Raw genomic sequence first — 23,540 nt, forward strand, 5'->3', positions numbered from 1 at the left:
TAATCCTGGTAAATTCAGTTAACGCTGTCTGATTATCATGTGTCTGGGAATCAGGTGAATCGGAGATATTCACTTGTGGGTTAAAATCTTCTTGAGTAGAGCGCTGAGTTCGGCGTGCTTCCATCTCTCAGGGAACGTGGCGGTGTCGAAGGATGTGTTGATGATGTCTCGCAGGTGGGGTGCGATGACAGCGTCGGCCTTGTTGAAGACGTGGTGGGGGCAGGGGTCGGTCGGAGATCCGGAGTGGATGGAGTTCATCGTGCGGACGGTGTCTTCGGTGCTGATCAGAGTCCAGGCATGGAGGGTGGTGGTGGGGGGTGGTGGTTCGGTTGTGGTGTGCGTTGGTTGGTTGTTGAAGCTGTTGTGTATGTCCGCGATCTTGTTGTGGAAGTATGAGGCGAGGGAGTTGCAGAGGTCTTGCGATGGGGTGATGTCGTTGTTTCCTGCGCTGGGGTTGGATAGCTCTTTCACGATGTTGAAGAGTTCCTTGCAGTTGTGTGCGTTGTTGTCCAGCCGGTCCTTGAATGCAGTTTTCTTGGCAGCGTGGCCGGGTGGCAAGCTTGAAGGTGGTCATGTTGTCCGGTGTTGGTTCCCTTCTCCAGACTTTCTCGAGGGCTCGGCAGTTCTTCTTGGAGCTCTTGAGTTCGTCGGTGAACCATGGGGCTTTCTTGCTGCCGGGTCTGCTGGGCGGGGTCCTCAGCGGGGCGAGCTCGTCCGCGCCGTTGCTGATCCACTTCGTGAGGTTGTCGGCGGCCTGGCTGGGGTTCGCTGAGCTGGCAGGAGGGTGCTGGCTCAGGGAGGTGGCGAGCTGGTCGGCTGTGATCTTGTTCCAGCTTCTGCGGGCAGCCTGTTGCTGGTGGTGGTGGGTCGTCGTTCTTTTGAAGGTGAAGTGGACGCAGCATTGGTCCGTCCATTGAAGCTCTGTGGCGTGGCTGAAGGCGATGTCTGTGCTGGATGAGAAGACTGCGTCGAGTGTGTGTCCGGCGAGGTGGGTGGGGGTGGACACCAGCTGCTTGAGTCCAAGATTGGCGAGGTTGTCGAGCAGGGTACTGATGTTGCGGTCGTTGTTGTTCTCCAGGTGGAAGTTGAGGTCCCCCAGGAGGATGTAGTCAGCGGAGGGGAGGGCATGCGGGCTGACGAAGTCAGCGATGTCCTCGCTGAATTGGGTGCGTGGTCCCGGGGGTCGGTAGATCAGGCTGCCTCTGAGGGTGGTCTTCGGGTCGGAGTGGATCTGGAAATGCATGTGTTCGGCGGTGGTCAGGGTGTTGTCGGTGCTGGTCGTGATACGGATGGTGTTCCTGTGAATGATGGCGATGCCTCCTCCCATCTGGTTGGCGGTGCGATCCCTCCGGGTGATCTTGTAGCCCTCTGGGATGGCGATGGCGATGTCGGGAGCTGAAGAGGCGTTCATCCAGGTCTCCGTGAGGAAGGCAACGTCAGGGGCTGTGGTGTCGAGGAGGTTCCAGAGTTCGATGGCATGTCTGTGGACGGAGCGGGTATTGAGCAGGATGCACTTGAGGTGGGTGCTGCTGGTGTTCGACTTGGCGGGTGCTGGTGCGAGGCAGGTCCGGATGCAGGTGAACTTGCAGGCGTGGCAGCTGAGGGGTCCGTGGGTGCGTCGTGGTGCGGCTTGGTAGCATCCTGGGGATCGGCCGGTGTTGAGTGCGATGAGGGTGGCGGCTGTGTACGTCAGGTGGGTCGGCCTGGGTCCTCGTGGGCCAGGGGTCCTGGCGCTGGGCGCGGTCCGGTTACGGACGGGCGCAGACGGGCTTACCTTTGGCGCGCCTTCGGCGCACAATCGGCGCGCCCGCTGCGCGTGACCGCTGCACGTTCGCACGGTCGCCATATAAGGCAAAGTGCGCGGGTGGGCGGAGCAGCTGGGAGGCGGGAGCGGGGAGGGTACAGAAAGAAAAAGGGGCGGGGTTAGCGGTGATGGCGGGAAGCGGGGAGCGGGGAGGGATGCGACGGGGGCGGCACAAGGAAGGCAAAATACGGCACAAAAAAGGGGCGAAAATACAATACAACAGAAAGAAACTTCACAAGCTAATTGACAAAGCAGAGACAGGGACACAGAGCAGGAAGCTTGCACAGACCACGCCGCTCGATGGCAGGGGGCGTGGTCACGCGTCGGAGCCGGGGCAGCGAGGCACAAGGAGAGGGGGCACACGCAGCAGCTGGTGGCCGTGCGGCGCGGGGGTGTCCTACAACTAGGTCACACTCACCTGCGTCGCACGGTCGCCATATAAGGCCAAGTGCGCGGGTGGGCGGAGCAGCTGGGAGGCGGGAGCGGGGAGGGTACAGAAAGAAAAAGGGGCGGGGTTAGCGGTGATGGCGGGAAGCGGGGAGCGGGGAGGGATGCGACGGGGGCGGCACAAGGAAGGCAAAATATGGCACAAAAAAGGGGCGAAAATACAATACAACAGAAAGAAACTTCACAAGCTAATTGACAAAGCAGAGACAGGGACACAGGGCAGGAAGCTTGCACAGACCACGCCGCTCGATGGCAGGGGGCGTGGTCACGCGTCGGAGCCGGGGCAGCGAGGCACAAGGAGAGGGGGCACACGCAGCAGCTGGTGGCCGTGCGGCGCGGGGGTGTCCTACAACTAGGTCACCCCTGCTATATGCAATCCATCACCCCCCACTATATGCAATCCATCACAATGATGACAGGTTAAATGTACCACCAGTACGAAGGTCGTCTGCCCCATTGAAATAACAGACCTTCAGCTTGGCCACAGTGGTGAGTACGGTCTCCACTGTGGCCAAACATTTCTGACAGCGCATACTTTGCAGGGCCATCAGAGAAATGGCTACATGTCCTCCTGACCTATTTAGGCAGACATGTAGCAAGTTTTTTACTGTAAATTCTGGTAGTAAAGAACATTAAAAGTATTGTGCTCCCCCTGCCCCGGGAGAAGACTCACATGATGAAGGAAGTATTATATCTCTTCTTATCAGAAAGAAAATCCTGTCTTGGGTTTTTCGTTTTGAAAAGAATGCTTTTTGCTACAAGGCTGCATCCTTCCTATGCAGCCCTGAAGCAAACAGTAAAATGATTTGGCAGGAACTACTGCAGCTGCAGTTCCTTTAAATACCTTTATAAATGATTGCCATCTTCGTGGTCATTTAGAAATTAAGTTAATGGCCTCAATGCCATGGGGATAGAGTGATTAAATCTGAGCCTATGTTATTTATATGCTGCAATGTTCTTGCTCCAAAGTATTTATAGTGAGTACAACATTATCCGTGTACAAGGGTATTATGCATTATCAAAGAGCTATAAGATGGAAAGATTCCAGCTAAGATTGGCAAATAATCCTCCCCCGCCCAAAAAAAGTCCATGGGGGATGAGAACAAATAAGCAAATAAATATATTCTGCCCCTGTGAGATTGATTCAGAGTGACCGGGAAAAGGAGCAAAGTAGATCAGAGTCCAGGTATATCATACAATATAATACACTATGATAACATTTCTAAAGCATGCAGCTGCTTCCAAACAAGTATCCAGCGCTAGCTACCCAATTGTATAGGAGAAGAAGACTAGTTAAACGTCAACAGAAAGTTTATGGATCAAAAAGAGAAGTCTTTAGCAGTTTTTGAAGAAATCATTTGGAAGGAGCAAAGCGTAAGATAATGGGCAATGGGTTCTAGAGTTTGGTGGCAAAAAAGGAGCAACCTCCTCTTCTTTCCTTGTGTACCCTGGGAACGGAAAGATGTCTTTGCGCATTGGAGCAAAATGATCTGTTATCATCTATTATCATATTAATGTATACCAAGGAGTGTAAACATTGGTGAAGAGATGTATGTATCATTCATAAAAGAAATGTGTTTGGTTGTCTTTTCTGAGCAGAAAATCATATTTTGGAAAAGTATTTTTATATGTGGTATGAAATATATTTTAAATTTGTGTTTGTCTACTAAATTGCTTTTCTAGACTTCAGGATCCTATGGAACAGTACCTGAGGTGGGTCATCTTTACAATCTTTAAAGGATTATGAAAGACTGTATATGTTTTGTACATTATTTGCTCAAAAAGTGTTTGATGAAAGGATTATGGGAATGCAAAATGTAAAATGAATGTAGTTTCCCGAGATGGTTTTGTTTTTGTTAGATATGTAAATGTGTATTTTTTTGTATATATGTATATATGTATGTGTGTGTGTATGTATGTATCAACATGTGAGTGTATATGTATGTGTGTGTGTGTGTGTGTATATATGTATATTATATATATATATGTGTGTGTGTGTGTATGTGTGCTTACCTAAATGCATATATAATATATATATTACTAAGTGCAATAAATGTAAGGTGTGCTGTCAATATGAAAACATAATGAGTTTTATTCACCTTTTAGGGAAAACATCAATGCTAAAAGGAGTATTTCATATAGGAGTGATTAAAAGCCAAATGTAGAAAGTGACCGTAGATGCAATCCATCACAATGATAACAAGTTATAAATACCACCAATACAAGTGCCGCATTCCCAATTTAGATAACAGCAGACATTCAGCTTGGCTACAGCGGAGAGTACTGTCTCCACTGTGGGCAAACTTCTCTGACAGCCCTTACTTCCCTGGGCCATCCAAGAAATAGCTTAATGTCTTCCAGACCTATTTAGGCTGACGTGTAGTATTATTTTACAGTAAATTTCACACTTAGATTTTGTGGAGAGTCTCAGTGGATATCAATTCATTATGGTGATATTTCTTGGGACCCAGTACCTCCTGGCAGGTAATCCTGACCAGTTACTGATTCTTTGATCTTCTGTCTACTGGGTCTCTGGGGTCCGCTAGTTCTTGCAGGACCTAAAGCTTGTTACTGAGGGTAACTGAGTATTAACTGATGTTGTGTGCATCCTTGAGGATTCTAGTGTTACATCACTGGTGTTGGTTTGCTGGTTCAAACCATCAATGCTTTCTTCAAGTTTGAGCTTTAGCCTGGCCATTACATGGTGATGGTCTGATACCATGTCTGTTCCTCTCAGTATTCTCACATCATGCAGGAACTCTGGAGCTTCTTGGCAATACGCGCATGGTCAATCTTATTCTCTCTTAAATGGTCTGGTGACACTTACATTTCTTTGTGTATTCTTTTGTGATGGAATACACTACAGACTATCACCAGACTGTTCAGTGAACCTTGATCAGTGAGACTTTCACCAATCTCCTCCATGTTGCCAAGTCTATGGTTGCTCATGACTTTTTTGTACCCAACGTTGCTGCTTCCAATCTTCGCATTGAAGTCTCTCATCAGTATGATGAAGTCTCTCTCAAGGCATTGCTCCAGAATGGAATATAATCTGTTGTAAATTTGTTATTTTTCTTCTCCTTTGCTGTCATTTATGGCTGCATAGCAATAGGTTACATATGTGTTGAACCATTATTCTCTGTGACGATTCTGGAAGGGAGAGCTACTGACCCATTCAGAGCTCTGTCTGATGCTGGTGTTATCATCAGTACTACTCCCTGAGTGTGCTGAGTTTTCTCTTGCGCATTGCCAGAATAAAGCAGTATTCTGCCTGTAGCCAGTCTTTTCTGTCTGGGCTGTGTCCACCTGGTCTCGCTGATGCCAAGCAGGGCCAGTTTTAATTGTTTCATCTTCACTGCCACTTGGGCTGTCTTGCATGTCTGGTACATAGTCCTCATGTTCTATGTTCTGAAGGTGATGGTCTTAGTCATCTTTGTGGCTTCTAAGGATGTCTGGCTTTCGCCACAAGGCATCATAGCTCTCTGTGAAGGAGATTCCTCTTTCCCCAAGGCTGGGATGTCTTTTGGTTGACATTTCTGTAGCTAAGATTTCTTTTTACATGTTGGGGTAGCTAACCCCTCAAAAAGCCTCCTCCTTTTACACCAGGAATTTGGACCGCAATGGCAGAGTATCAACCCCTTTAAATGCATCAGTATATTGCAGGTCAAGCTAGCTAAGTGGCATCATTGTTACAGAAGGAACAACTTTTAGACCCCTGATTTCTTAACCGCTCCTGCCAAGAAGTATTAAAGGAATGATGCAGAGGAGAGCAGTTTTATATATAGAATATTGCGCAAATAAGACAGCAAGGAGAGAGGGAGAAACAAAGATTAGGAGGATGTATGACGTTACCACGCATACCATTACCACGCGTACCATTACAACGCGGTATTTACAACGCATACCGTTACAACGCATAGCGCTTTGAGGTGCTGGATAGTGGTAAGTATAATTTTATATAAGCATGGGCGGAAAATCCGTTACGCTCGCGGATTTTGCGGATTTTCGGTAAATTCGCAATCCGCAAGATTGGCGAATTTCCCGCAAAATCCGCGAGCAGCGGATTTTATGGCTTGCTCGCACTGTTCGCGTGAGTTCGCGGCTTCCCAGTTCAACTTCGCGGCCCGCGAATAAGCGCTAAATTGCAGAAATACGATCTTAGCAAAACTGAAACTACTTACCAGGTTCAAAAGTTCAAGCTCATCATTAGTAGCCATTTCCTGTAGTGCTTCCTGAGGGGCCCCTCCAGAGTTCAGTTGCCTACTTGCAACTATTATGTGACCCTGCTCTGACCCTCAAAATAGTTACACAAAGGTCCTGAATTACAGCTAAGGCAGACAAGCAGGAGCCAGGCTGGAAGTTCAAATCCAGTGACACATTAATCAGCCCCTAATTCATTATTATCAGTTGGGGCATGGCAGGTGTTGTAACTAATTTTGCAACAATGAAAGCACTTAGCAAGTGCAAAAGATCACTAATCAGGAAGCACTAAGGAAGCAGGTGCCAGCTAAAAAAATATTCTGTGACACATTAATCAGCCCCAAATTAATTCAGGTCACTTGAGGCAGGGAAGGTGTGCTTTGCTTTGCCACAATAATGTACACTGGACAACCAGAGGGTGCTGTGATGAAACAGAGGGTGGCATGGGTGGGCCAGAGGGTGGCATGAGTAGTCAGAGAGTGGCAGTGGTGACAGAGAGTGGCAGTGATGAAGAAGAGTGTCCCAAACAGGCTGGACACGTAGAAACAACAAGTTCGCAAAACTTGCGACCCAACAGGTAAGTTAGCGTTTGCGAAATTGTACAAAACCCTCGCGAACTGGCAGAAACCCGCGCGAACACAAAAAATCCGCAAAATTCGCGAACGCGATATTCGCAAAATTCACCCATGCTTAATTTTATATTCCAACTCCAGTCCCCGTGGATACTAGGGAAGGTGTTGGATATAAAATTAAACTTATTCCCTATCTTAGAGCGCCCCCCAGCGCAATGCGTTGTAATGGTATGCGTGGTAATGCCTGCGTTGTAAGTGTAGTGCGTGGTAAAAAATGCGTGGTAAACGTTGTATACTGTACCTGATCTCCTCCCAAGGGTACATATAAAGATGAATCTCTATAATTTCTACATCATGGGACTCTCTCTTTTCCTTGGCAGATAAAGTGTGGGCAATTAATATCAGGTTATAAACTTGGGAGATAAAGGCTTTAAACAGGATTGACTGAGAGGCACTGCTTTTTTTTGTTTAGGATTTAGACAGATAGCACAGTTTGGATGACCTGACCATTTAGGGATAATTTTACTATGAAATCAAGCAATGCAGATCATAAACCAACGTTGTTGCACTGCATTGCATAAAAAGGGAGATAGTGGGATAGTGATATATCTCCTAAGGTATTGCACTTTTGCTCTTTCCATTTTGCTGCCACATTTTAGGTCCTGTATCTATGCTCTTACACAATGTGTAATATTTAGCATAGTTTTTGTCCTGAAAGAGCACCCTTCACACAAAGTTATTTTTGTGACACTGCACCTGTGCAAAGTGTAGCTAAATCTGGCCCCAAGCATGTGATTGTTGTGATGCCTTTGGCTGAACACACGTGTGAATCTTACAACTGATATGAGTAGTATTCCACTAGAATATCGACTACATAATATCATGAGCCTAAAACTCAAGCCCTAAATTCCAAGTACAAAACATAATGAAGGTATGTACTTGGGTAAAAATAGTTTTATTCTGCCTAACTTTACATATACATATATGTACCTTAACCATTATTTATATCTGTGTGTGTGGGTGCCTGCATGTGCATATAGATAAAAAACCAATTTCAAAACATGTTATTAGAGGAAAGCACACACACAATAGCGGAGCAAAGGATATTTATTCTTCATTACACATGACGTGTTCACATGACGACAATAGTGAAGTACAGATTTTAAATAAAACCAAATTCAACAACACAGAAAGCCGGCCAATGTAGATGCTACAGCCAGTGCCATCTTATGAGAGGCAACGTTCAAAGTGTTGCACAAAGTGAAATCGAAACCGATAAAGCAATAACTACATAAAGTGGAAGAGAAAAACTATGCAATCTACATATTATTAAACAAACCTCCCAAATGAAGTGTAGGATAAAGACAATTCAATCTACAACATATTAAATCAATGAAATGTTAATAAAATATTGTTCAGAGTCTCCTTTCCCAAACAAAATTCTGCTTTTGTCATTCTGGACTTAACCCTTTAAAAATTCTATAACAAATATAGTTAGTGGGAAATTGATATCTATCCAATAATCTTTTTAGCGTTCATCAGAAATCAGATACCATCATCTCCATTCTGTACATAGTGTATATCACATGTGACAGCCCAGTAAATAAGCCCAACATTGACAACTCCATGGGGTAATATAGCACTGGCATTTAGTGAAATGCGACCCTACTATGCGGACACTCATGACCAGGACATCACTGATTACATATAGGGAGGCTTGCGTGAGAGGAGATCAACTTGTATAGAGTGAGTTCACAAAAGAAAGGGAGTCAGGGTAAAACCAAAAGCAGCTTTTACTAAATGCAAAAAATGTGGGGCATGCAGTCAATATGGAAACATCATGAGTTCTATTCACCTTGTAGAAAAAACATCAATGTTAAAAGGAGCATTGCATATAGGAGTGAATAAGGGCCAAATTTATAAATTGTCGGTATATGCAATCGATCACAATGATGACAGGTTAAATGTACCACCAATACGAAGGTCCGCCTGCCCCATTTAAGTACCAGCAGACATTCAGCTTGGCCACGGTGGTGAGTACGGTCTCCACTGTGGCCAAACGTTTCTGACAGCCCATACTTTGCAGGGCCATCAGAGAAATAGCTACATGTCCTCCTGACCTATTTAGGCAGACATGTAGCAAGTTTTTTACTGTAAATTTTGATAGTAAAGAACATTAAAAGTATTGTGCTCCCCCTGCCCTGGGAGAAGACTCACATGATGAGGGAAGGATTATATCTCTTCTTTTCAGAAAGAAAATCCTGTCTTGGGATTTTCGTTTTGAAAAGAATGCTGTTTGCTACAAGACTGCATTCTTCCTATGCAGCCCTGGAGCAAACAGTAAAATGATTTTGCAGGAACCACTGCAGCTGCAGTTCCTTTAAATACCTTTATAAATGATTGCCATCTTTGGGGTCATTTAGAAACTAAGTTATTGGCCTCTCTGCCATGGCGACAGAGTAATTAAATCTGAGCCTATGTTATTATGTGCTGCAATGTTCTTGCTCCAAACTATTTATAGTGAGTACAACATTATCCGTGTACAAGAGAATTATGCATTATCAAAGAGCTATAAGATGGAAAGATTCCAGCTAAGATTGGCAAATGATCCCACCCCAATAAAAAGTCTATGGGGGATGAGAATAAATAAGTAAATAAATATATTCAGCCCCTGTGAGATTGATTCAGAGTGACCGGGAAAAGGAGCAAAGTAGATCAGAGTTCAGATATATCATACAATATAATACACTATGATAACATTTCTAAAGCATGCAATCAATCAATCAATCAATGACATTTATAGAGCGCACTACTTACCCGTAGGGTCTCAAGGCGCTGGGGGTGGGGGGGGGGGTGCCGCTACTGCTCGAACAGCCAGGTCTTCAGCTTCTTCCTGAAGGAGAGGTGGTCTTGGGTCAGGCGCAGGTCGGTCGGGAGGGAGTTCCAGGTCTTGGCGGCCAGGTAGGAGAAGGACCTTCCTCCTGTAGTCGCTCTTCGGATGCGGGGGACGGCGGCGAGGGCGTGGTTGGCTGATCGGAGGTGGCGCTTGGGAGCGTAGAAGTTGACTCGGCTGTTGAGGTAGCTCGGGCCTTGGTCGTGTAGGGCTTTGTGTGCGTGGGTGAGGAGGCGGAAGGTGATTCTTTTGTTGACGGGGAGCCAGTGAAGGTCTCTCAGATGTCCGGAGATGTGGCTGGTTCGTGGGATGTCGAGGATGAGTCTGGCTGAGGCGTTCTGGATCCGCTGGAGTCTCTTCTGGAGCTTGGCGGTGGTACCGGCGTAGAGGGCGTTGCCGTAGTCCAGTCGGCTGGTGACGAGGGCCTGGGTGACGGTCTTCCTGGTTTCGGTGGGGATCCACCAGAAGATCTTCCGTAGCATGCGTAGGATGTTGAAGCACGCCGAGGAGACGTTGTTGACTTGCCTGGTCATGGAGAGGGAGGAGTCCAGGATGAAGCCCAGGTTGCGTGCATGGTCTGTCGGTTTGGGTGCGGTGCCCAGGGCGGGGGGCCACCAGGAGTCGTCCCAGGCGGAGGGTGAGGAGCCCAGGATGAGGACCTCCGTCTTGTCCGAGTTCAGTTTCAGGCGGCTGGTCGTCATCCACTCGGCTACCTCTTTCATTCCTTCGTGAAGGTTGGCTCTGGCGGCGGCGGGGTCGTTGGTCAGGGAGAGGATCAGCTGGGTGTCGTCGGCGTAGGAGATTATGTTGAGGTTGTGCTGGCGTGCGATGGCCGCGAGGGGGCTCATGTAGACGTTGAAGAGGGTGGGGCTCAGAGAGGATCCTTGAGGGACGCCGCAGATGACTTCGGTGGCCTCTGACTTGTACGGTGGTAGGCGGACTCTCTGTGTTCTTCCGTCGAGGAAGGAGATGATCCATTCCAGCGCCTTGTCCTGGATTCCGACGTTGCTGAGGCGCTGTACTAGGGTGCGGTGGCAGACAGTGTCGAATGCCGCGGAGAGGTCGAGGAGGATGAGGGCCGCTGTTTCTCCATTGTCCATCAGGGCTCGGATGTCATCGGTGGCGGCGATGAGGGCGGTCTCGGTGCTGTGATTGGCTCGGAAGCCGGACTGTGAGGGGTCGAGGGATCCATTCGTCTCGAGGAAGGCGGCCATCTGCTTGTTGACGGTCTTCTCGATGACTTTGGCTGGAAACGGGAGGAGCGAGATGGGGCGGTAATTCTTGAGTTCGGTGGGGTCCGCTGTGGGTTTCTTGAGAAGAGCGCTGAGTTCGGCGTGCTTCCAGCTCTCAGGGAAGGTGGCAGTGTCGAAGGATGTGTTGATGATGTCTCGCAGGTGGGGTGCGATGACAGTGTCAGCCTTGTTGAAGACGTGGTGAGGGCAGGGGTCAGTCGGTGATCCGGAGTGGATGGAGTTCATCGTGCGGATGGTGTCTTCGGTGCTGATCGGGGTCCAGGCGTGGAGGGTGGTGGTGGGGGGTGGTTGTTCGGTCTTGGTGTGCGTTGGTTGGTTGTTGAAGCTGTTGTGTATGTCCGCGATCTTGTTGTGGAAGTATGAAGCGAGGGAGTTGCAAAGGTCTTGCGATGGGGTGATGTCGTTGTTTCCTGCGCTGGGGTTGGATAGCTCTTTCACGATGTTGAAGAGTTCCTTGCAGTTGTGTGCGTTGTTGTCCAGCCGGTCCTTGAAAGCAGTTTTCTTGGCGGCGCGGATCAGCTGGTGGTGCTTCCGGGTGGCCAGCTTGAAGGTGGTCCTGTTGTCCGGTGTAGGTTCCCTTCTCAAGACTTTCTCGAGGGCTCAGCAGTTCTTCTTGGAGCTCTTGAGTTCGTCGGTGAACCACGGGGCTTTCTTGCCGCCGGATCTGCTGGGCGGGGTCCTCAGCGGGGCGAGTACGTCCACGCAGTTGCTGATCCACTTCGTGAGGTTGTTGGCGGCCTGGCTGGGGTTCGCTGAGCTGGCGGGAGGGTGCTGGCTCAGGGAAGCGGCGAGCTGGTCTGCTGTGATCTTGTTCCAGCTTCTGCGGGCGGCCTGATGCTGGTGGTGGTGGGTCGTAGTCCTCTTGAAGGTGAAGTGGACGCAGCTGTGGTCCGTCCATTGAAGCTCTGTGGCGTGGCTGAAGTCGATGTCTGTGCTGGAAGAGAAGACTGCGTCGAGTGTGTGTCCGGCGAGGTGGGTGGGGGTGGACACCAGCTGCTTGAGTCCAAGATTGGCGAGGTTGTCGAGCAGGGTGCTGGTGTTGCGGTCGTTGTTGTTCTCCAGGTGGAAGTTGAGGTCCCCCAGGAGGATGTAGTCTGCGGAGGGGAGGGCATGCGGGCTGACGAAGTCGGCGATGTCCTCGCTGAATTGAGTGCGTGGTCCCGGAGGTCGGTAGATCAGGGTGCCTCTGAGGGTGGTGTTCGGGTCGGTGTGAATCTGGAAATGCAGGTGTTCGGCGGTGGTCAGGGTGTTGTCGGTGCTGGTCGTGAGACGGATGGTGTTCCTGTGGATGATGGCGATGCCTCCTCCCATCTGGTTGGCGTTGCGGTCCCTCCGGACGATCTTGTAGCCCTCTGGGATAGCGATGGCGATGTCGGGAGCTGAAGAGGCGTTCATCCAGGTCTCCGTGAGGAAGGCAACGTCAGGGGCAGTGGTGTCTAGGAGGTTCCAGAGTTCGATGGCGTGTCTGTGGACGGAGCGGGTGTTGAGTAGGATGCACTTGAGGTGGGTGCTGCTGGTGTTCGACTTGGCGGGTGTTGGTGCGAGGCAGGTCCGGATGCAGGTGAATTTGCAGGCGTGGCAGCTGAAGGGTCCGTGGGTGCGTCGTGGTGTGGCTTGGTGGCACTCTGGGCGTCGGCCGGTGTTGAGTGCGCTGAGGGTGGCGGCTGAGTACGTCAGGCGGGTCGGTCGGGGTCTTCGTGGGCCAGGGGTCCTGCTGGTCGCGATCCGTTCGCGGACGGGCGCAGACGGGCTTACCTTTGGCGCGCCTTCGGCGCACAATCGGCGCGCCCGCTGCGCGTGACCGCTGCGCGATCGCACGGTCGCCATATAAGGCGAAGTGCGCGGGTGGGCGGGGCAGCTGGGAGGCGGGAGCGGGGAGGGAACAGAAGGGAAAAAGGGGCGTGGTCAGCGGTGGTGGCGGGGAGCGGGGAGGGAAGGCGGAGGGCGGCGAGGTAGGCGGGCAGACACGAAGGAGAACGCAAATACGGGCAGAAACGGACAAAAAATATTACTGGCTGCTACCAAAGAAGTATCCAGTGCTAGCCGCCCAATTGTATAGGAGAAGAAGACTAGTTAAACGTCAACAGAAAGTTTATGCAGCAAAAAGAGAAGTCTTTAGCAGTTTTTGAGGAAATTATTTGGAAGAAGCATAGCGTAAGGTCATGGGCAATGGGTTCCAGAGTTTGGTGGAAAAAAAGGAGCAACCACCTCTTCTTTCCGTGTGTACCCTGGGAACGCAAAGATGTCTTAGCGCATTGGAGCATAATTATCTTTTATCATCTATTATCATATTAATGTATACCAAGGAGTGTAAAGATTGGTGAAGAGATGTATGTATCATTCATAACAGAAATGTGTTTGGTTGTCTTTTCTGAGCAGAAAATCATATTTTGGAAAAGTATTTTTATATGTGGTATGAAATATATTTTAAATTTGTGTTTGTCTACTAAATTATTTTTCTAGACTTCAGGATCCTATGGAACAGGACCCGAGGTGGGTCATCTTTACAATCTTTAAAGGAGTATGAAAGACTGTATATGTTTTGTACATTATTTGCTCAAACAGTGTTGGATGAAAGGATTGTGGGAATGCAAAATGTAAAATGAATGTAGTTGCCCGAGATGGTTTTGTTTTTCTTAGATATGTAAATGTGTATTTGTGTGTATATATGTATATATGTATGTGTGTGTATGTATGTATCAACATGTGAGTGTATATGTATGTGTGTGTGTGTATGTGTGCTTACCTAAATACATATATAACATATATGGAAGGCATACAAGTATCATAATGCATTATGATTTAAAACAACAAGAGGGCAAAACAAAACTTCAGAGTTGAAAATTGATTGGACCTTGTTTCAGAATATGACAAGAATTCAAGTTTGTGAACGAGCATTGAAATCCAGCACAGATTTCAAAGTAGTGTTCACAATGGAAAAAGGTCTTCAAGTAGTACCACCTGATGGCAGCATAACGTTTCAAAAGTTTGTAATGTAACACCATAACGTCATTCATGTGTAACACAATTGGAAGGGTAAAAGTCAACTGACAGTTGTCCTATCTTCTGAAAAGTAAATGAGCTCCATTTTTCTTTTTTAATAAATCTTCCGGCTATGATCTGAGCAATCTACAAGTGCATGAAATTAGCCCATCTTTGAAAACCATAGACACATGGTCACAACATGTTTCATCAAAAGTATTTCCTGACAACACATCATACGCACAGAGGAGCTCATTCCCCTGATGCTGCAGGCCTACCTGTCCTGCCAGGAGTATATCCCATATAGGGAGTTATGGGTGGGAGTTGCAGCACCCTAGGGCATCCTAGATTCGCCACTACCTACATAGCATCAGTGACACATATAGCATGTAAGCTTTCAAGCTCTACCATGCCATCCATGTATGGCAGACTTTCATGGGGCAAATGGCTGCAGGTCAACCTCACTGTCAGGGAAGCCTGATGGTGTGAAGGATGCAGCCATGAGTGCAGATGGCAGCCACACTCTATGGCAGCAGAACCTGGATAGTGTGGGGGGGAGACAGTATCCAGTGCAGCAGGTAAATGCCCGCTAGAGCAAGGTGAGGGCACATATGATGCAGTCTGCCCTCAGGAGCCTGAGAACACAGCTGATAGGGACCCAGGTGCCAGAGATATTCAGGGCACTCGTAACTTAGATCATACTCAAGCTCAACTCCACTCCTTAAATTCTTCAAAACACTCATAATTGCAAAATTATAAAACTAATGTTTCAACTTTAAACTGAAGAATATTACAATAAAATTGTAATAACATATTTTACAATAATTAAATTATGTAACACTTTTCTTCAATATATGTACAATTTAAATTTGAATGAAATGAAAAAACCCTACAATTTTCATTCTCATTACAAAATATATTTAATTAAATCAAGAAATACATGTATGTGATTTAAACAGCACATAAATAATTAATAACTAAATACCTGATTAATATGTTGGTCGGTAAGCATACGACAGTTCGTCTGAGGCTTACCGACTGACATTCTTGGTTCAAAGTCCAACCGCCATATTTCAATGACAGTCGTTGTAGTCCAAACTTTCCAGTCAATCCAAATGGCTTCCAACTGGATCAAGGAGTCCATCGGCTAGCCGTAGCCACCACATAATCCATTACAGATGGTGTTTCCGCTGTGGAGCCTATGAGGTCGGTTTCCCATAGGCTTTCCATGGCAGGTTTTCTGACATGGAAAACTTGTCTGGAATTTTCTGACATGGAAGGCTGGTTGGAAAGTGACTTTGTGGGGACCCTAGCAGGGCTCCCTTCCTTCCGCAGCCTCCGGTTTTGGGCAGGGGCACTGATTGTGCCACCTGTAAATCCCTGCACTGTGTGGCAGGCACCATGAGGATAAGGATTCCAGTAACTCCCATTTCTCTACGATAGCTTTTGCTGCACAAACTCCATTGAGAAAAGTGCTTTTCCATAGTAATTGCAGTTTCGGAACACCCACCGAAGGGCAGTTTGTTCTGAAACCGCAGAGATGTCGGTTGGAGGCAACTCCGACTGAAATCATAGACGCGCCCTAAATAAAAAAACATAATAACTAATAATCCTCTCAATATTTTCAAACTGAAAGAATATTCAGAATATAGCGCAAATAAGACAGCAAGGAGATAGGGAGAAACAAAGATAAGGAATTATGGCCAGGGCCTCAGAAAAATAAAAAACAGGAACTCTGAAATTCAAATAAGGCACTTCAACATGTACCTGATCTCCTCCCAAGAGAACATATAAAGATGAATCTCTATAATTTCTACACCATGGGACTCTCTCTTTTCCTTGGCAGATAAAGTGTGGGCACATTAATATCATGTTATAAACTTGGGAGATAAAGGCTTTAAACAGGACTAACAGAGAGGCACTGCGTTTTTATGTTTAGGATTTAGACAAATAGCACAGTTCAGATGATCTGAACATTTAGGGATAATTTTACTAAGAAATCAAGCAATGCAGATCAGCAACCACCGTTGTTGCACTGCATTGCATAAAAAGGGAGATAGTGTGATAGTGATCTATCTCCTAAAGTATTGCACTTTTGCTCTTTCCATTTTACTGGCACATTTTAGGTCCTGTATCTATGCTCTTACACAATGTGTGATATTTAGCATAGTTTTTGTCCTGAAAGTGCACCCTTCACACAAAGTTATTTTTGTGACATTGCACCTGTATAGCTAAATCGGGCCCCACGCATGTGATTGTTGTGATGCCTTTGGCTGAACACACATGTGAATCTTTCAAGTGATATGAGTAGTATTCCACCAGAATATCGACTAGATAATATCATGAGCCTAAATCTCAAGCCCTAAATTCCAAGTACCAAATATAATAAAAGTACGTCCTGAAGTAAAAATAGTTTTATTCTGCCTAACTTTTATATATATATATATATATATATATATATATATATATATATATATATATATATATATATATATATATATATATATATATATTTTCTCTCCCACAGGTTGCCCTTGTAGAAATGCCTCACACGAGGGGGTCACAGCACAAATGCTGCAGGTAGCAGCACAACAGCCTGTCACACATCCATCCTTTCAGGCCATACGCGTTTCGGGCGTCCTTTCGCCCTTGATCACTGGCAGCCCAATGAAAGACTGAGGCTTGTCTCTTGTCACGTGCCCCATTTAAATAACAGCAGACCTTCAGCTTGACCACAGTGGTGAGTACGGTCTCCACTGTGGCCAAACGTTTCTGACAGCCCATACTTTGCAGGGCCATCAGAGAAATAGCTAGATGTCCTCCTGACCTATTTAGGCAGACATGTAGCAAGTTTTTTACTGTAAATTTTGGTAGTAAAGAACATTAAAAGTATTGTGCTCCCCCTGCCCTGGGAGAAGACTCACATGATGAGGGAAGCATTATATCTCTTCTTTTCAGAAAGAAAATCCTGTCTTGGGATTTTCGTTTTGAAAAGAATGCTGTTTGCTACAAGGCTGCATCCTTCCTATGCAGCCCTGAAGCAAACAGTAAAATGATTTTGCAGGAACCACTGCAGCTGCAGTTCCTTTAAATACCTTTATAAATGATTGCCATCTTTGGGGTCATTTAGAAACTAAGTTATTGGCCTCTCTGCCATGGGGACAGAGTAATTAAATCTGAGCCTATGTTATTTATATGCTGCAATGTTCTTGCTCCAAAGTATTTATAGTGAGTACAACATTATCAGTGTACAAGAGAATTATGCATTATCAAAGAGCTATAAGATGGAAAGATTCCAGCTAAGATTGGCAAATGATTGCACCCCCCAAAAAAAGTCCATGGGGGATGAGAATAAATAAGTAAATAAATATATTCAGCCCCTGTGAGATTGATTCAGAGTGACCGGGAAAAGGAGCAAAGTAGATCAGAGTCCAGGTATATCATACAATATAATACACTATGATAACATTTCTAAAGCATGCAGCTGCTACCAAAGAAGTTTCCAGCGCTAGCCGCCCAATTGTATATGAGAAGAAGACTAGTTAAACGTCAACAGAAAGTTTTTGCATCAAAAAGAGAAGTCTTTAGCAGTTTTTTTAAGAAATTATTTGGAAGGAGCAAAGCGTAAGGTCATGGGCAATGGGTTCCAGAGTTTGGTGGCAAAAAAGGAGCAACCTCCTCTTCTTTCCTTGTGTACCCTGGGAACCCAAAGATGTCTTTGCGCATTGGAGCAAAATTATCTTTTACCATTTATTATCATATTAATGTATACCAAGGAGTGTAAACATTGGTGAAGAGATGTATGTATCATTCATAACAGAAATGTGTTTGGTTGTCTTTTCTGAGCAGAAAATCATGTTTTGGAAAAGTATTTTTATATGTGGTATGAAATATATTTTAAATTTGTGTTTGTCTACTTAATTATTTTTCTAGACTTCAGGATCCTATGGAACAGGACCCGAGGTGGGACATCTTTACAATCTTTAAAGGATTATGAAAGACTGTATATGTTTTGTACATTATTTGCTCAAAAAGTGTTGGATGAAAGGATTGTGGGAATGCAAAATGTAAAATGAATGTAGTTGCCCGAGATGGTTTTGTTTATCTTAGATATGTAAATGTGTATTTGTGTGTATATATGTATATATGTATGTGTGTGTATGTATGTATCAACATGTGAGTGTATATGTATGTGTGTGTGTGTGTATATATTTATAGTATATATATATATATGTGTGTGTGTGTGTGTGTATGTGTGCTTACCTAAATACATATATAATATATATATATATATATATATATATATATATATATATATATATATATATATTTAGAGAGACGTGTGTGGGTGAGTGAGTGGGTGTGTGTGTGTGTAACTATATAGCCCCAAAGACTTACCAGATCCCATGCTCAATTAGCAGCAGTGCACTGTTGGTGTGAGATTTAAATCAACATTGCAAGTTTCAATCTGATAAGTAAAAGGTGCACACGAAGTTGCTTACCACAGATTTATACAGCTGATAGACCCTTGGAAAATGTGAGCTGGTGGCCTGGACAAAACCTGACACATTTTGGTGATCTGGTCACTGATAGTGTGCATTTTCCTTGCAGGATGGACACTTGCAATGTTGATTATATACTTAATCAATATTGGAAGTTTCCATCCAGCAAGGAAAACGCTAGAACATTCCCAAACTGACAGCCACATCTCGACTCAATGGTTCAGCCAAGACGCAGATGTCTGTTCATGACTAGGACAATATCTATTACATATAGATAGGATTGCTTGAGGACATAACAACTTGTATGAAGTGACATGACAAAGGAAAAGGAGTCAGGGTAAAACCAAAATCAGGTTTTACTAAGTGCAATAAATGTAAGGCGTGCTGTCAATACGAAAACATAATGAGTTTTTTCACCTTTTAGGAAAAACATCAATGTTAAAAGGAGCATTTCATATAGGAGTGATTAAAGGCCAAATGTAGAAAGTGTCCATAGGTGCAATCCATCACAATGATGAGAGGTTATATATACCACCAATACAAGGGCCGCATTCCCAATTTAAATACCAGCAGACATTCAGCTTGGCTACAACGGAGAGTACTGTCTCCACTGTGGCCAAACTTCTCTGACAGCCCTTACTTCCCTGGGCCATCCAAGAAATAGCTTAATGTCTTCCAGACCTATTTAGGCAGACGTGTAGTACTATTTTACAGTAAATTTCACACTTAGATTTTGTGGAGAGTCTCAGTGGATATCCATTCATTATGGTGATATTTCTTGGGACCCAGTACCTCCTGGCAGGTAATCCTGACCAGTTACTGATTGTTTGATCTTCTGTCTACTGGGTCTCTGTGGTCTGCTAGTTCTTGCAGGACCTACAACTTGTTACTGAGGGTAACTGAGTATTAACTGGTGTTGTGTGCATCCTTGAGGATTCTGGTGTTACATCACTGGTGTTGGTTTGCTGGTTCAAACCATCAATGCTTTCTTCAAGTTTGAGCTTTAGCCTGGCCTTTACATGGTGATGGTCTGATACCATGTCTGTTCCTCTCAGTATTCTCACATCATGCAGGAACCTCTGGAGCTTCTTGGCAATACACGCATGGTCAATCTTATTCTCACTTACATGGTCTGTTGTATCTTGGAATGCTGCTGGATTACATAATTGTTCTGAGAAATTAGACTTTTTATTTTCTTTGCATGCAGATGTCATATGTATTCAGGAAACATGGTGTAAAAATAGTATATATGGAGGGAATGATTATTTTGTCCTTGAGGCCGCTGCTACACCTTCAAAAAAAGGCCATGCGAAAGGTGGAATTGCCTGTTTCTTATCAAACTCATTACAATGGCAATATACCCTCTACACGGACATTAGTAATCTATTTCAATCTATAACTATTAACAACATAGAGACTGTAGGAAATCGTTCTTCTCTTGTAATTTTAAATGCTTATATTCCTCCAGAAGATTCTTTTAACGTTGTCCTATGTCAAACAATTATTAGAGCTCGATCACCCCCCGTATATTTTACTCATGGGTGACCTAAATAGCAAAGTTTCTAATTTTAGTATAGATATGTTTAGAAACAAATTCAAGGAAGAAGCATATAATATACCTCAAGCAATCTTTCCCAGTAATGTAAAAACTAATAAAAGAGGAAAGATATTACTTGAAGAACTTAGCCATTTTGAGGGACTAATTGTAAACGGTAGGATGCCTTCTGACATTCCCGCTAAGTTCACACATAGGTCATTTAGGGGTGAATCCATCTTGGATTATGTGGTTATGGACTATGATACGTTCCCTTTCATACAAGGCATAATGATCTCTCAGTCTTCTCTAAGCGATCATAATGTGATTAACATAACTCTCTTGTTACAACCTCCAGTTACTGACTCTTGGTCTATAGTCAACAAGGGAGTCTCAATTCATTCTAAGTCTGGAAGGTGTTACTGGGACTCTATCAGTATGAAGGAAGTTCAAAATATTCTGGCTCAAACTATCCTGGAATTAGATGATTGGCAGGGTAGGGAATTCTTAAACTTTGAAAACTTCAAGAAGAAGCTCACTATGATAGCCAAGAAAACAAAAAATTCAAAGAAGTTGCATCCCCCTCCTTGTATATTATTACCTTTAAATAAGGAGATAAATAAACTCGTGAGGCAACAGTACCTTAGTAGAACTAGGGAAAATGTGCAGAAATTAGCCTTACTACGAAGAAGGAGGGTGAGACTGAAAATAAAACTAAAAAGAGAAAAAGAGGATTCTCTCTGGATTAGACTAAGAGAAGCATCTGCCTTTAATATTTCCAGAGAATTTTGGTCTATAATAGGGAAGGGATGCGGTGTAAGAACCACCCCTATCCCTATTTCTATTGCAGAAGATGTTTGGATATTATATATATCTAGTCTGTACGCATCTAATGGTGCAGAGAGTGACAATGGGGATCTAGCTCAGAATAGTGAGCATAATATAGAGCTCCCAACCGAGATAACCATAGCCTCTGTGATAAAGAGTATGCGCTTTTCCGGAGCTATGGGTCCGGACGAGTTACCCATGTCACTAATGAAGCAAGATGTTTCCTCTTGGAGTAGGATTCTTCTCCCAGTATTTTATGCATGCCTCCTCTCGAGGTCAGTTCCTGACTCTTGGAGGGGAAGCATATTAATTCCCCTATTTAAAAAGGGAGAGCGAGATAATCCAAAAAATTATCGTTTAATAGCTCTATTGGACTCAATAGGAAAAGTTTTTGCTAAATATCTTTTAACATTGATTAATGAATGGATAGAATCAAATTGTATTTTACCTTTGGAACAAACCGGATTTCGTAAAGAGCATGGTACATTAGATAATTTAACAGCATTACAGGTGATTGTTGACAAATATGTACGTGTTCGAGGTGGTGGAGTATACGTGGCATTTATAGACTATTCCTCAGTGTTCTACAAGGTGGACCGTCCAACGCTGTGGAGAAAGCTTGCAGCTTTAGGTATGCCAAAACAGTTACTCGAACTCGTAAAGTCTCTTCACTCGAACACGTGGTGTAAGGTATTATATGGTGGAGAAAGGGGTCTCTCTCAATCCATACCTTCCCCAAATGGTTTGAAACAAGGGTGTATATTGGCCCCTATATTGTTTTCTTTATATACGGCAGATCTCCCTATTTCCATTTCTGCCTGTGACGGGCAAGCCCCGAAAATTGGAGGATCATCAATATCTGTTTTAATGTACGCAGATGATATCCTGATTTTAGATCTAACCCCAAAGGGCTTATCTAACCGTTTACAGGCATTAAATCAGTTTGCAGAAGCACATTACATGAAGATTAATGCTTCGAAAAGTAAAATAATGTGCATTTTTGGAAAGAAAAAATGTAGATCTGAAAATTATAGTTGGGCCATAGGAAGGCAGAAACTAGAGGTGGTTAAAACCTATACCTTCTTAGGCAAAATCATTTCATCTAACCTAAGTGAGAAACCTCACATTGAGCATATTGCACGTAAAGCATCGGCTCATGGTATGGGGTTAAATTCCCTGTATAGAGCTACAGGGAAGAGACACTTTACATTATTTCTGGAGGTATTCAGAGCAAAGATCCCTGCCACTCTACTGTATGGATTAGAATTAGTGGAGTTAAATCATTGGGGATTCGTGCAAAAAACAGAAGGAAAGGTACTAAGAAGAATTTCATCTTTAAACACAGCCTGCTCAGTATCATCATGCAGGCTGGAATTCGGACTCCGAAGTTGTTGGGTGCAGGGGTTGATTGCCCTCGTAAGGTGGGTGGCATGTTTAGCGAGAGGTAAACCGGGTACCTTACGGGAAGCAATTAAAAATGAACTCCTGGGCAATTTTAATGAGTTTTCTACGCTGGTTAAGAATTTCAAAAAAGCTGTAAATTGGTTAGAGTTGGAAGAAAGCACATTGTTTTTACTTACACCTATTGAATTAAAGTCTAAATTAAAATGTGCATCGTGGGAACTCAGTTTTAAAATGGACAGGATTGCCATACAAGGGACTAGAGAAAGGCAATCACTGTTAATTACTTATACTCCTAAATTGGCCCAACAATACCTTACTTGGAATATTCCCCATAGAGTCCGTAGATTATGGTACCTTTTAAGACATGACCTGCTCCCGCTTAACTACCTCTATGCAAAATGGTATGGTGTATCTCCTATATGCAACCTTTGTAATAGTGCCATACAGGATCGTAATCACGTCTTGTTTATTTGTCACGCATTACGCCCATTGCGTTTTAAGTGGTTAAAACCTATTTGTTTACAATTGGGAATCATAAATGTTAAAACCTTTTTTCATGCACTTTACTGTCCGCCAAATGAAATGTTCTGTTTTAGAATTTTTAACTTTTTTAAAGGTTTTTTAGATATTTATTAATCTCATATGGAGAAGTGCTAGATGATTACTCGTCCAGAGAATAAGTCGTGTTTCCTTCTGCTTTGTAATATGTCTTTCTTTTGTAATTATTATTGTATAATTGTATGTGTATTTTTATGTGGCCCTCATTTGAGAGCCAAAACATAATAATAATAAACTTCAGTGGATATCCATTCATTATGGTGATATTTCTTGGGACCCGGTACTTCCTGGCAGGTAATCCTGACCAGTTACTGATTCTTCGATCTTCTGTCTACTGGGTCTCTGTGGTCTGCTAGTTCTTGCAGGACCTAAAACTTGTTACTGAGGGTAACTGAGTATTAACTGGTGTTGTGTGCATCCTTGAGGATTCTGGTGTTACATCACTGGTGTTGGTTTGCTGGTTCAAACCATCAATGCTTTCATCAAGCTTGAGCTTTAGCCTGGCCTTTACATGGTGATGGTCTGATACCATGTCTGTTCCTCCCAGTATTCTCACATCATGC

The 23,540-nt window shown here is 44.6% G+C and overlaps 1 protein-coding gene across 7 annotated transcripts in view; it reads left to right on the forward strand.

Moving 5' to 3' along the window:
- The window catches only part of LOC147693514 (uncharacterized), a 117,139-nt gene that overhangs the window by 65,871 nt on the left and 27,728 nt on the right, over positions 1 to 23,540 (forward strand). For 3 of the 7 annotated variants that reach the window (XM_086933741.1, XM_086933744.1, XM_086933738.1), the window contains 3 exons: positions 3,935 to 3,964; positions 13,633 to 13,662; positions 18,085 to 18,114. In XM_086933741.1, coding sequence (XP_086789867.1) covers positions 3,935 to 3,964; positions 13,633 to 13,662; positions 18,085 to 18,114 — 90 coding nt within the window. The remainder of the gene's footprint in view (positions 1 to 3,934; positions 3,965 to 13,632; positions 13,663 to 18,084; positions 18,115 to 23,540) is intronic. The other 4 variants (XM_086933743.1, XM_086933739.1, XM_086933740.1 and 1 more) reach the window with 3 other exon arrangements.

The sequence above is a fragment of the Lissotriton vulgaris genome, chromosome 8 (genome assembly GCF_964263255.1).
Source record: "Lissotriton vulgaris chromosome 8, aLisVul1.2, whole genome shotgun sequence".
In the NCBI taxonomy this organism is placed as follows: Eukaryota; Metazoa; Chordata; class Amphibia; order Caudata; family Salamandridae; genus Lissotriton; species Lissotriton vulgaris.